Source organism: Lutra lutra, chromosome 7 (assembly GCF_902655055.1).
Source record: "Lutra lutra chromosome 7, mLutLut1.2, whole genome shotgun sequence".
Taxonomy (NCBI): Eukaryota; Metazoa; Chordata; class Mammalia; order Carnivora; family Mustelidae; genus Lutra; species Lutra lutra.
The window spans coordinates 144,854,345-144,864,793 of NC_062284.1; the positions used below are offsets into that span (position 1 = coordinate 144,854,345).

General features: G+C 61.3%; 1 protein-coding gene across 2 annotated transcripts; it reads left to right on the forward strand.

Moving 5' to 3' along the window:
* Positions 1-799: 799 nt before the first annotated feature.
* On the forward strand, positions 800-10,132 carry AMN (amnion associated transmembrane protein). Of its 2 annotated transcripts, XM_047739024.1 has the most exons (12): positions 844-901; positions 1,606-1,724; positions 1,832-1,876; positions 7,450-7,537; positions 7,652-7,869; positions 8,042-8,179; positions 8,314-8,422; positions 8,524-8,600; positions 8,804-8,981; positions 9,056-9,245; positions 9,707-9,800; positions 9,897-10,132. In XM_047739024.1, exons 1-12 carry the CDS (start codon positions 859-861, stop codon positions 9,975-9,977), a joined length of 1,380 nt encoding a protein of 459 aa, XP_047594980.1. In that variant the 5' UTR covers positions 844-858; the 3' UTR covers positions 9,978-10,132. The 2 variants fall into 2 exon arrangements, with proteins under 2 accessions (XP_047594978.1, XP_047594980.1); XM_047739022.1 differs by having other exon boundaries at positions 800-901; positions 9,707-10,132.
* The last annotated feature ends 317 nt before the right edge of the window (positions 10,133-10,449 follow it).

Sequence of the window (10,449 nt, forward strand, 5' to 3'; positions counted from 1 at the left end):
TCTGTGCACCCACCTGCCCTCCGACGTCCCATCCACGCATCAGCCATCCCTCCACTAACCTGCTACCCAGTTCATCTAACTCCTGTTCATCCACTCGTCCACCCTTCATCTCCTCTAGGGGCCACTCATCAGCCAGAATCCACCACCTTTTTCTCCCCGCCATTCATCTCAACAAAATCCACCCGACACCTACCAGCAACCACCCATTTATCCAAGCACCATGTTTTCCACCTTCCACACTTTCCAACACTCTTCCCCACCATCCGCTCTCCTCCCTCCCCCCATCCATCCCCACCGCCATCCCCACCGCCATCCCACCACCCTCCCAGCACCTGCCCAGCTCCGCACTCCTCCTCCTCCCTCCATCCCTCAGCTCGCGGTCATTCATGTGTTCAGTCCCAGCCCCCAAACTCCTGTTCCTCCTCCATCGCTGACAGGTGCGCGCCCCCCACCACTCACCCCGCGCCGCTGGCAGCCACCGGCCCTGTGTCCACAGGGCTCGCGCCGCACAACCCATCTGCCACCGTCCGCGGCGCAGGCAGGCCCAGGCAGGAGGGTGGACACCCGGCCCTGGCCGCACAGGGTCAGGACAGCAGCGAAGCCGGAGGATGGTCACCACCCCGCCCCCAACACCGGGGGGGGGGGGGTCGCGACAAGCTCCTCTTCCGGGGCGTCCAAGGTCCTCAGGTCCTGGAAGGCTGAGCGTGCTGGGAGGGAGCGAGTCAGGCCCGCGCGTCGAGGGGCGGGCAGGGGGGGGGGGGGGGGGGGGTAAATGTGTAACCGCCCGGCCCCGCCCCGCCCGGTCAGGTGGGCCCCGCGGGGCAAAGTCTCCAGGAGGCGACGCGGGAGCGCGGCGGGATGGGCGCGCTGGGCCGGGCCCTGCTGTGGCTGCAGCTGCTGGGTAAGCGGGGGGCGCCCTGGCGGGGCCCCGAGGCGGCGGGAGGGCCTCGGCTTGCCGGGGGCGGGCGGCGGGAGCTGGAGAGGCCAGACCCCACCCCCATCCGGGCTCGGCCCTGCCCTCGGGCGCCGGGGGTCGGTTCGGAGATGCGCAGAGTCCCCAGTTCCTGCCCACCGCAGCGACTGCGCACGGGAGGGTGCGGGCTCCAAAGCTGACTCAGTTTCCCCGTCCCCGACGGCGCGCGGATCATCCCCCTTGGCACCCCGGCCGACGCGTGTCCTCGGTGTTCGCCCCCGAGGCCCGGGAGCTTGAAAACTGCAGCCCCGTCCTTGTCCCCTCTCTTAAGCCCCTCGCGGTTCCCTCAGGACACAACTCCCAACCAGAGACCCCCTCCGGCCCATTCTACTGGGCAGAGGCCTCCGCTACCCGCTTCACCTCCGTCCCTCTGTTGTCACTGTCCTTGCCCCCGGCTCCAGCGGGGGCAAACTGGGGGCGGGGCGAGGAGGCGATGGGGCGGGCGTCCTAGAGGGGGCACGCGGGAGCGGGCGCGGCAGGTCGGGTAGGAGTTCGTCAGCACCGAGGCGGGGCTCCTGCAGGGTCTGGGCCACCCTGGCGATCCCACCTGCGCCGGCTCTGGGCCCAACCTTGCCTCCGCCCCGGGGGTGGGCGCGTCGGAGGCGAGAGCACTCAGTCCTGCCCGTCCCCAGCGCTGACCCGGGCCGCCTACAAACTCTGGATTCCCAGTACGGACTTCGAAGCCGCCGTCAACTGGAGCCAGAACAGAACCCCGTGCGCGGGCGCCGCCGTCGAGTTCCCCGCAAACAAGGTGACTTCCCCACACACCTCCCTGGGGGGCTCGGGATGGGGACTCACGTGGTTGGGGTTTCGGGACAGGCAGAGGCGGGGCGCTAGCCAACCCACTTCTTCCTGCAGATGGTGTCAGTCCTGGTGCGAGAAGGTCACAGCATCTCGGACATGGTGAGGGGGGCTGCGGCTGAGACCCGGGTGGGAGGGGGCTGGTGGTCCCTCCTGGTCCTCCGGAAGCCCCTTTCTTGCCTTGAGATCGGCCCCAACCTGCCTGGGAAACCGTGGAGGCCTCAAGCCTTTGTCCTCTGGAGGGGCTTCTGGGAGGTTCCGGGCAGATTTGGAGGCAGACACCTTAGTCCCAGCTCAGGCTGTGCCCCAGCCTTGGAAAGGGGTTCAGAGGCGCCTCCTGTCCCCGATGCTCTCTTTTCTGGCCTCCAGCCCCCAGAAGTCAGTCTTCTCTAAGTTTTGCTCCAGGAAACACCCCAAACCCTTTCTGTGTCCTGGTACCTAAAACCCCCCATCAGAAATCTCAAGGGTCTTTCTCTCAAACTGCTTCATGGGACACTGGTGTTTCGGAGAATAGTGGGAATTAGGAGCGTAAAAGAGGCTCCAAGACCAACAAATCTGGGCAAATCTGGGAGAAGCCACCTACTTGCCTGGAGCTTTCAGGCTGTGTTAAAGGCTCTGAAAAGGCCTGGGTCTTTTTTCCCCGCGGTCTGTGAAAGGGGGGTCAGCAAGCTACTTACTGGCCTAGTGCAGCTGCATGGCCAGAGCTAGGAATGGCTGCTTTTTTCTTTTTTTAAAGATTTTATTTATTTATTTGACAGAGAGAGAGAGAGAGATCAGAGGTAGGCAGAGATGCAGGCAGAGAGAGGGGGAAGCAGTCTCCCTGCTGAGCAGAGAGCCCGATACAGGGCTCAATCCCAGGACCCTGAGATCATGACCTGAGCCACCCAGGCGCCTCCAGGAATGGTTTTGAAACTTTTAAATGGTTGGGGGAAAAAAGCCAAAAGATGAATACTTTCATGGCCTGGGAAATATAGAATTCAAACTTCAATGTCCATAAATAAAGTTTTATTAGCACACAGCCCCCCTCCTCATTCAGTCATTAGCAAATATGGCCGCTGTCACGCTACGAAGCAGAGTTCAGTGGCCATGAGGGAGTCTGTGTGGCCCTCAGAGCCTAATGGATTTACTGTCCGGGCCTTTGCAGAAAGGCTCACCGCTCCCTGATTTAAAGTGTCATTTCCCGGGACCTCAGGGTCTCAGAGTCCTCTCCTAGTTAAGCGCCAACACAGCGTCCACTGTCCTCTGGGTTGATCATTGTCCTGTCAACAGCGGACCTGCCAGCAAGGTGTGACTGATGTGAGGGTTGCTGGTCCCAGCAGGGGTGGAGTTGGGGGCGGGGGCTCTGGGTGTGGGTGCCAGGGTTGAGGTCCTCAACTAGTGGCCACTGGACCTTGTGTGGGTGGGCAAGTTGTGGGGAGGCATCCAGTGGCCCCAGTACTATCCAAGCTCTTGCCCAGATGCGGGATCTGGGGACCCCAGGTCTTATTTCCACTCCCCGAGGTATCTTGGTTAGTGGATGGTTTCCAAAAGCGCCAATAACGGTGGGACCTGGACACTCATGGGGCAGGACAAATCAGTGCAAGGGACCCCTGCCCCTCCCTGAGAGCCAGAGCAGTCCCTGCCTCGGCAGGGGGCATCAGGCAGATCCTGGGGGTCCCGGTCCTGGCAATCCGGGGTATAGATGCCCTTACTGTCCAACACAGAGACTAAGGTACGGAAGGGGGCAGCGGCGAGGTGAAGGAGCCAGGGGAGGCATGGGGGCGGCAGCTGGGTCCAGGGCCCACTCCCCCTGCCCCTGCCTAACTGTGGCAACCAGGCAGGCAGCAGCCCAGAACAGGAAGGGGGCATCCAGAGCAGGTGTGGACCCTTGAGCAGGGAGTCAGTTGGGGTGGGGACCTGGGGCCCTTCTCTGCTGACTGTTACTTTCATGCTCTCCTTCCAAAGAGCTTGAGGCTATTAAGAGTCATGCATTCATTCATCTCCTGACAGGTCCCTCTATCTGGCCCTTCTTTCCATTCCCCCGTCCAAATGCGAGTCTCATTATAATCTGTGATGCAAAGTCAGCTGCCTTATAGGGGTGTTTGTGGTGTTTTAAGAATCCCTTCGCTGCTGCTGAGTCACAGTCATAGCCGAGCATATTGATTATGTCACAATTCTGCCATGGGGCACATGCTTGAGTGGGACACTAGCTAGAGAACCAGCTTTATTCTTCTCCTTAGAATAAGTCCAGTATCTGATGTCTTCCTCCAAGCCACCAGCCTTGTCCCTGGGCTGCGGCTCCGCTGCCCTGGGTGTCCCTTTGCCTGTTCCTGCCGTCACCAAGCGGTCCTCACCCACTGGGGCAACTCTCCCGTCTGCTCTTCTGCTCCAAGGCCAACTAGTTCTTTGCAGATCGGACTGTCGTGGAGAAACTGGAGGGTACTTTTGTCAGGAAACAGCCGCAATGAAACCCTGGAGTTTTGTTTGGGAATGAACACTCGCTTTATACCATCAGGCCGTGAATTTCTCTGCAAATGTTTCATACCATCCATCATAAAAGTTGAAACTAGAGTTTTCGAGTGGTCCCCATACAGGTCTTATACAGTTCGGGCCACTCATTAACACTTTGTAATGTGGTTTCTATTGTGAACGGTACAATGTTTTTACAAAATCATATGTTCGTTCTAGTTATTTGTTTTTATGAATGATTAGAGTTGTTCCTCCTTCCTTCCAGTCCTAACTCCTTTTATTTCTTTTTCTTTCCAAAGAGCATTGTCCGGGGGGTGCCTGGGTGGTGTAGTTGGTTCAGCATCAGACTCTTGGTTTTGGGGGCGCCCGGGTGGCTCAGTGGGTTAGGCCTCTGCCTTCGGCTCAGGTCATGATCCCGGGGTGCTGGGATCGAGCCCTGCATCGGGCTCTCTGCTCAGTGGGGAGCCCGCTTCCTCCTCTCTCTCTGCCTGCCTCTCTGCCTGCTTGTGATCTCTCTGTCCAATGGATAGATAAAATCTTAAAAAAAAAAAAAAAAGACTCTTGGTTTTGGCTCAGGTCATGATCTCAGGGTCATGGGATTGAGCCCTGTGTCAGGCTCCACGCCCAGCGGGGAGTCTGCTTGGGATTCTCTCTCCCCTCTTCCACTACCCCTCCCTCCCCACTCTCTTTATAAAATAAAGAAATCTTTAAAAATATATAACATTGTCCAGGGTCCCTCCCCCTAGGTTGAACAAAAGTGATAAAAGGGGCATCTGTGTCTTGTTCCAACGTGGAAGAGAAGGCATGTCATGTTTCTCCATTGAGTGTAATGATTGCTGCAGGGTTTTGGTACATAAATTTTATTAAATTGTGGAAATTCTATTACTAGCCTGCTAGCAGCTTCTTTAAAAAAATCATAAATAAGTTAGTTGGACTTCTCTGGTGTTTTCTGTTTGTTTTACATCAAGTGAGATATGATTGTCCCCTCCCTCCTTTTAGCCTTTTAGCGAGGTTTTCTAAGGTTGAACTGTTCTTGTGGGACCACTGTCCTGGGACCTTCCTATAGGTGCAGGTCCAAGCAGGTCCCCCCTCTGCAAGACACCTGACTTCCCTCTACCCTAAGACGCTGATCATGTGGGCACGAGACTCCTTGCTGCCATCTGCTGGGACACCATCATACGTACCACTGGGAAGTAGGGCTGGGAGCAGTCCTAGGACGGGAACCCCATGATCACCATGCATTTTTAAAATACACTAGTGGATCTAGTCAGTTAATATATATTTTTAAAGATGTATTTATTTATTTATTTAGATTGATTTCTTTATTTTAGAGAGAGAATGCGTGTGTGGGTGGGGCAGAGGAGGACAGAGAATCCCAAGCAGACTCCCTGCTGATCATGCGGGGCTCGATCCCACGACCCTGAGATCACGACCTGAGTGGAAGCCAAGATTGGGACAGTCAACCCACTGCACCACCCAGGTGCCCCTGATCAGCAAATATTTTATTGGGGATTTTTTTTTTTATTTTGCATCTACATTTATAAGTAGAACGAACATACAATTTTTCTTCATCTGCTTTTGGAATCAAGATCACCACAGGCCTCATGAAATGGCCTGGGCAATTTTCACTCTTTTTTCTGTTTCCCAGAACAACTTCTGTAAGAAGAGATGAGTTGTTCCTTGAGAGTGCAGTGTACTTAGTGTGTAACAGCCCTGCTGCTGGAAGCTGACTGACACTGTAACTTCTTTAATGCTTGCTGGTCTATTTAAATTCTCTTGCTTCTTGTGTTGATTTTGACATTTTGACTTTTTCTAGAAATTGGTATATTTCAAGTCTGGCAGTCCTTTTCATTTCTTAAGCTTCTCAGTGTCCATGTCTTCCCACAAACAAGTAGGTCCTTCAGGTGTGTGTCTTTCCCATTTCTTTCCTTCTTCCTCCAAGCATGTTTGCAGGGCAGGTCTCTGCCGCTGTCTGCAGCCTTTCCTTGCGCTCCCGCATTTGAATGGACTTTTGGCTGGGTATAAAATTCCAGATGGGCCCTTCTTCTCCTTTAATACATGAAATATTAGCACACCGTCTTGTGCATCCATTGTTCTTGCTGAGAAACCTGACCTCTGAGGTTTTTTTCTTTCCTGGGTGATCTGTGTGTTCTCTCTGAAGCTTGTAGAATGTTCTCTGTGTCGCTGGCGTTCCTAAGCCACTGCCCACCTTCTGGGTGTGATTCTTATTGCAGCCCATGCCGCGGGGCGCCTTTCCATTTGGGGTTTCTCAGCTTTCTTCACACCTGGAAAATGCATCCTCCTTGCTGCTTCAAATATTCCCCCCCACTCCCCCCATTTGCATCTGCATTTTGAAACCCTGGGGTCTGCACTCACTCCTGCTCTGCCCTGCAGAGTCCCTCCCTCCGCAGGGACCCTGGAGTCAGTGGGTCTTCTCCAGCTGGACCAGTCCACATGTTTATCTCACCTAGTGCACTCTTCCTTTCAATTATTCCCCGTTCTGTAATTTATTTGTATTTCCCCCTTTGGTTCTTTTTATTATTAAGTTTTCGTTTTTTAAAGATTTTTATTTGCTTGGCAGAGAGAAAGAGCAGGAGCAGGGGAAGCGACAGGCAGAGGGAGAAGCAGACTCCCCCACGGAGCAGGGACCCCCATGCAGGACTTGATCCCAGGACCCCGGGATCAGGACCCCAGCCGAGGGCAGACACCTAATGGGCTGAGGCACCCAGGCGTCCCTAAGTTTTCATTTTAATTCCAGTATAGTTAACATACAGTGCTACATCACTTGAGGATGCAGTATAGTGATTCACCCCCTTTGGTTCTTTTCCAAAAACGAGTTCTTGTTCAGGCTTTGCCCTGTGCGTCACGGCCCCAGTTCCTGCGGCGCAGGGCTCCTGGAGCCCACTGTGGGTGGGGCTGTCTTGCTGTCACAGCCCTGCTCCCTGCCCCCTGTCCCCTCTCCCTCACACAGGTCAGGGCCGCCTTCACACTCCTTCGAGGCTGGGGTTCCTGGCTTGTAGTTTCTCGGGGGTGATGGGAGAGGGCAATGACCCTAGTGTCACCCTGCCCCAAACTCTTCAGGCCCCGGTTTCTCTGACCCTCAGCCAGGGCCAGGCGCCCCCAGACCCTGAGCTCCCCTCCCCTCCCCGGGAACACGGGGGCCGGCGCGGGACCCTGTGGCACCTTGGGCCACCGCGAGGCGCAGCCTCCGCCTGTGCTTCCCGCAGCTCCTGCCCCTGGACGGGGAATTCGTCCTGGCCTCGGGGGCTGGCTTCAGCGCCCAGGACGCCAGCAGGGACCAGGGCTGTGGCACAGGTGAGGCGCCCCGGGGCGGGGTCTGGGGGGCGGGGCCTGCCCGGGGGGCGTGTCTGGGCCGGGCTCGGTTGGGGGCGCCCCTCCCGCGGAGCTCAGGGACGCGCGCCCACCCAGGCGCCCCCGCGCGCTTCCTCGACCCCGACCGCTTCTCCTGGCATGACCCGCGCCTGTGGCGCTCCGGGGACGCGGCGCGCGACCTGTTCTCCGTGGACGCCGAGCGCGTGCCCTGCCGCCACGACGATGTCGTCTTCCCGTCCGACGCCTCCTTCCGAGTGGGCCTGGGCGCGATCCCCGGCCCCGCGCGCGTCCGCAGCGTCCGGGCTCTGGGCCAGGTGAGCTGGCGCGCGCGGGGCCGGCGCTCGGGTCTCCCCTCCACGTCTCAGCCCAGGCAGTGCCCCTCCCGGCGCGCGTCCGCCCCTGCCCGGCCCCGCACGTGAGTTCCGGGCACTCAGAGGCTGTCCCTCCCGCCCACCCCGGCGCCGCTCGTGACCCGGCCACCCGCAGACGTTCACGCGCAACGAGGACCTGGGGGCGTTCCTGGCGTCCCGCGCCGGCCGCCTGCGCTTCCACGGGCCGGGCGCTCTGAGCGTGGGCTCCGAGGCCTGCGCCGAGCGGTCGGGCTGCGTCTGCGGCAACGCGGAGGTGAGTGGGGCCCGCAGCGGCTGGCAGGGGCCCGCTCGGGGAGGGGATTTGCTCGGGGAGGGGGCCCGGCGTCCGGCCTCTGCCGCCGCGGTTTGGCCCTCCCCGCCTCCGTGCTGACCGACGCCCTCCTCCAGCGGCAGCCCTGGATCTGCGCCGCCCTGCTCCAGCCGCTGGGCGGTCGCTGCCCCCCGACCGCCTGCCGTGACGCCCTCCGGCCCCAGGGCCAGTGCTGCGACCTCTGCGGTGAGCGCCCCCTCCCGGCACGTGTTTGCTGAGACGGCGTAGCTACCGTGGCTCGCCCCCAGCCTCAGTTTCCCTGATGGTGCTGGACCCTCCCGTCGCAGGAGCCATCGTGTCGCTGACCCACGGGCCCACCTTTGACCTGGAGCGGTACCGGGCGCGGCTGCTGCAAGCCTTCCTGGTAATGGGGCCGCGCCCCCGACCTTCAACCTGCCACCCCTCGCCGCCCCCGCCCGGGACCTCTCCCCGCAGGGACCCTGGGGCCTCACTTTGCCTCATTGACGCGGTCACTCTCCGCGCACCCGGCCACCATTCGTCCCTGTCGCCGGGGCCCCTGCAGGTCTGAGGGCGAAGTCCCTGGGACAACCCTGTCTCCGTCCCCAGCCGCAGTACCAGGGGGTGCAAGTGGCGGTGTCCAAGGTGCCGCGCCCGGCCCGGCCGCGCGACACCGCAGGCGCGGAGGCGGACACGGAGATCCAGGTGGTGCTGGCGGAGGCCCGGCCGGAGACGGGCGGGGCGCGACGGCTGGCCCGTGCCCTCCTGGCGGACGTCGCCGAGCACGGTAACCGCGGTGCGTTTTCCCGGTCCCTGGCCCGCCCCGCGTGGCGGAGACTGAGCCGGCGCCGTCCGTTGCAGGCGAAGCCCTTGGGGTCCTGTCGGCGACAGCTCGGGAGTCGGGCGCGCCAGTCGGGGACAGCTCGGCGGAGGGGCTGGACGGCTCAGGTTTGCGCGCGGAGCTGGCCGGCGGAGTGACCGCAGCGCTGCTCCTGCTGCTGCTGGCGCTGGCGGCGGGCGCGCTGCTGCTGCGCCGCGCTGGGAGGCTCAGGTGCGCCGGCGGGGCTGCGGGCTCGGGGGCCGGCGGCGGCGGTGGGGTCTCGGGCTGCGGGGCGGACCTGCAGGGGCAGGTGGCTCAGGCCGCTGGGTCTCCGGGCCGCGGGGCGGGGCCTCCGGTACGCAGGGCGGAGCCGCGGGGACGGCGATGGGGCCGCTGGGGCTCTGGACCACGGGCGGATCTACAGGGGGGCGGTGGCCCAGACGGCCGGGTCTCTGGGCCGTGGGGCGGGGCCTCCACACGCGGGGCGGGGCCGTGGGGGGGCCAGGCCAGCGGGGCGGATTCGCAGCGGGCGGGAGCCGGGCCTCGGAAATGGGGGCCGCGGGGCGGGGTCTCAGGGCGGGTGCGCTGGGGTCCAGAGGCCCAGGGGGCCCGCGATGCCGAGGGGGCGGAGGGTCAGGTACCGGGAGTGGGGGCCGAGCCGCCGAGGGCTCACGTGCGTCCTTCTTCCCCAGGTGGAGTAGGCGCGACCGAGCGGCGCCCGGGCCGGGGGTGGCGCCCCTGGGCTTCTCCAACCCGGTGTTCGGCGCGGCAGGCTCCGCGGAGCGGGTGAGGGGGCGGAGGGGGTGCGGGTTCTCCCCGCGGCCGCGCCGGGCGCCCACGCCCCCTGACTGCGCCCCGTCCCTTGATTCTCCGCACCCGCAGCCTCCCGCGCCGAAGCTGGAAAACAGCAGCACCAGCCGCAGCTACTTCGTTAACCCGCTTTTCGCAGAGGCGGAGGCCTGAGCGGTCGCGACTGGTGCACCCTCGCTTCTGCCCTGCGCCGCCCCCCGCGAAATGTCCGGGTCCCTGACCTTGCGAGATCCCCGACCCCTTCTCCACACTCCTTGTCCCCGGCAGGCCAGGGTAGGGTGGCTTTGCCCAATAAAGAGGTTTCCTGCTGTGCCCGCCCAACCCCCCGCTTTGCCTTTGCTTGAGCGTGGAGAGCCGGCCAGTGCTCTGGTCAGTGCGTCCGTTGGGGAGGGGTCGTTCTCAGAGTCCTCCCTTCTGGCCACCCGCAAAGGGCAGCTCCGGGCGCTACCTAGGGAATGGGTCCATCCGAAAACTGCATTCTGCAGAGTTGCACCCAGAACAAGAGGGCGCTGCCCCCGGTGCAAGGGGAGGCGGCTGGAGGACGCGAGCGAGGCACCTGGTAAGCCTGGCTGTCCAGGCCACCTCAACATCATGCCACACGGCTGTCGACCTTGCAAATAAAACA

What these genes read in the sequence shown, in the direction of transcription:
- AMN (XM_047739022.1), top strand. Translation starts at nt 859, where the DNA reads ATGGGCGCGCTGGGCCGGGCCCTGCTGTGGCTGCAGCTGCTGG. An exon ending in GGACCAGGGCTGTGGCACAG is followed by an intron (nt 7,538 to 7,651) that starts GTGAGGCGCCCC and finishes GCGCCCACCCAG; the next exon opens with GCGCCCCCGCGCGCTTCCTC. An exon ending in GGCTGCTGCAAGCCTTCCTG is followed by an intron (nt 8,601 to 8,803) that starts GTAATGGGGCCG and finishes CTCCGTCCCCAG; the next exon opens with CCGCAGTACCAGGGGGTGCA.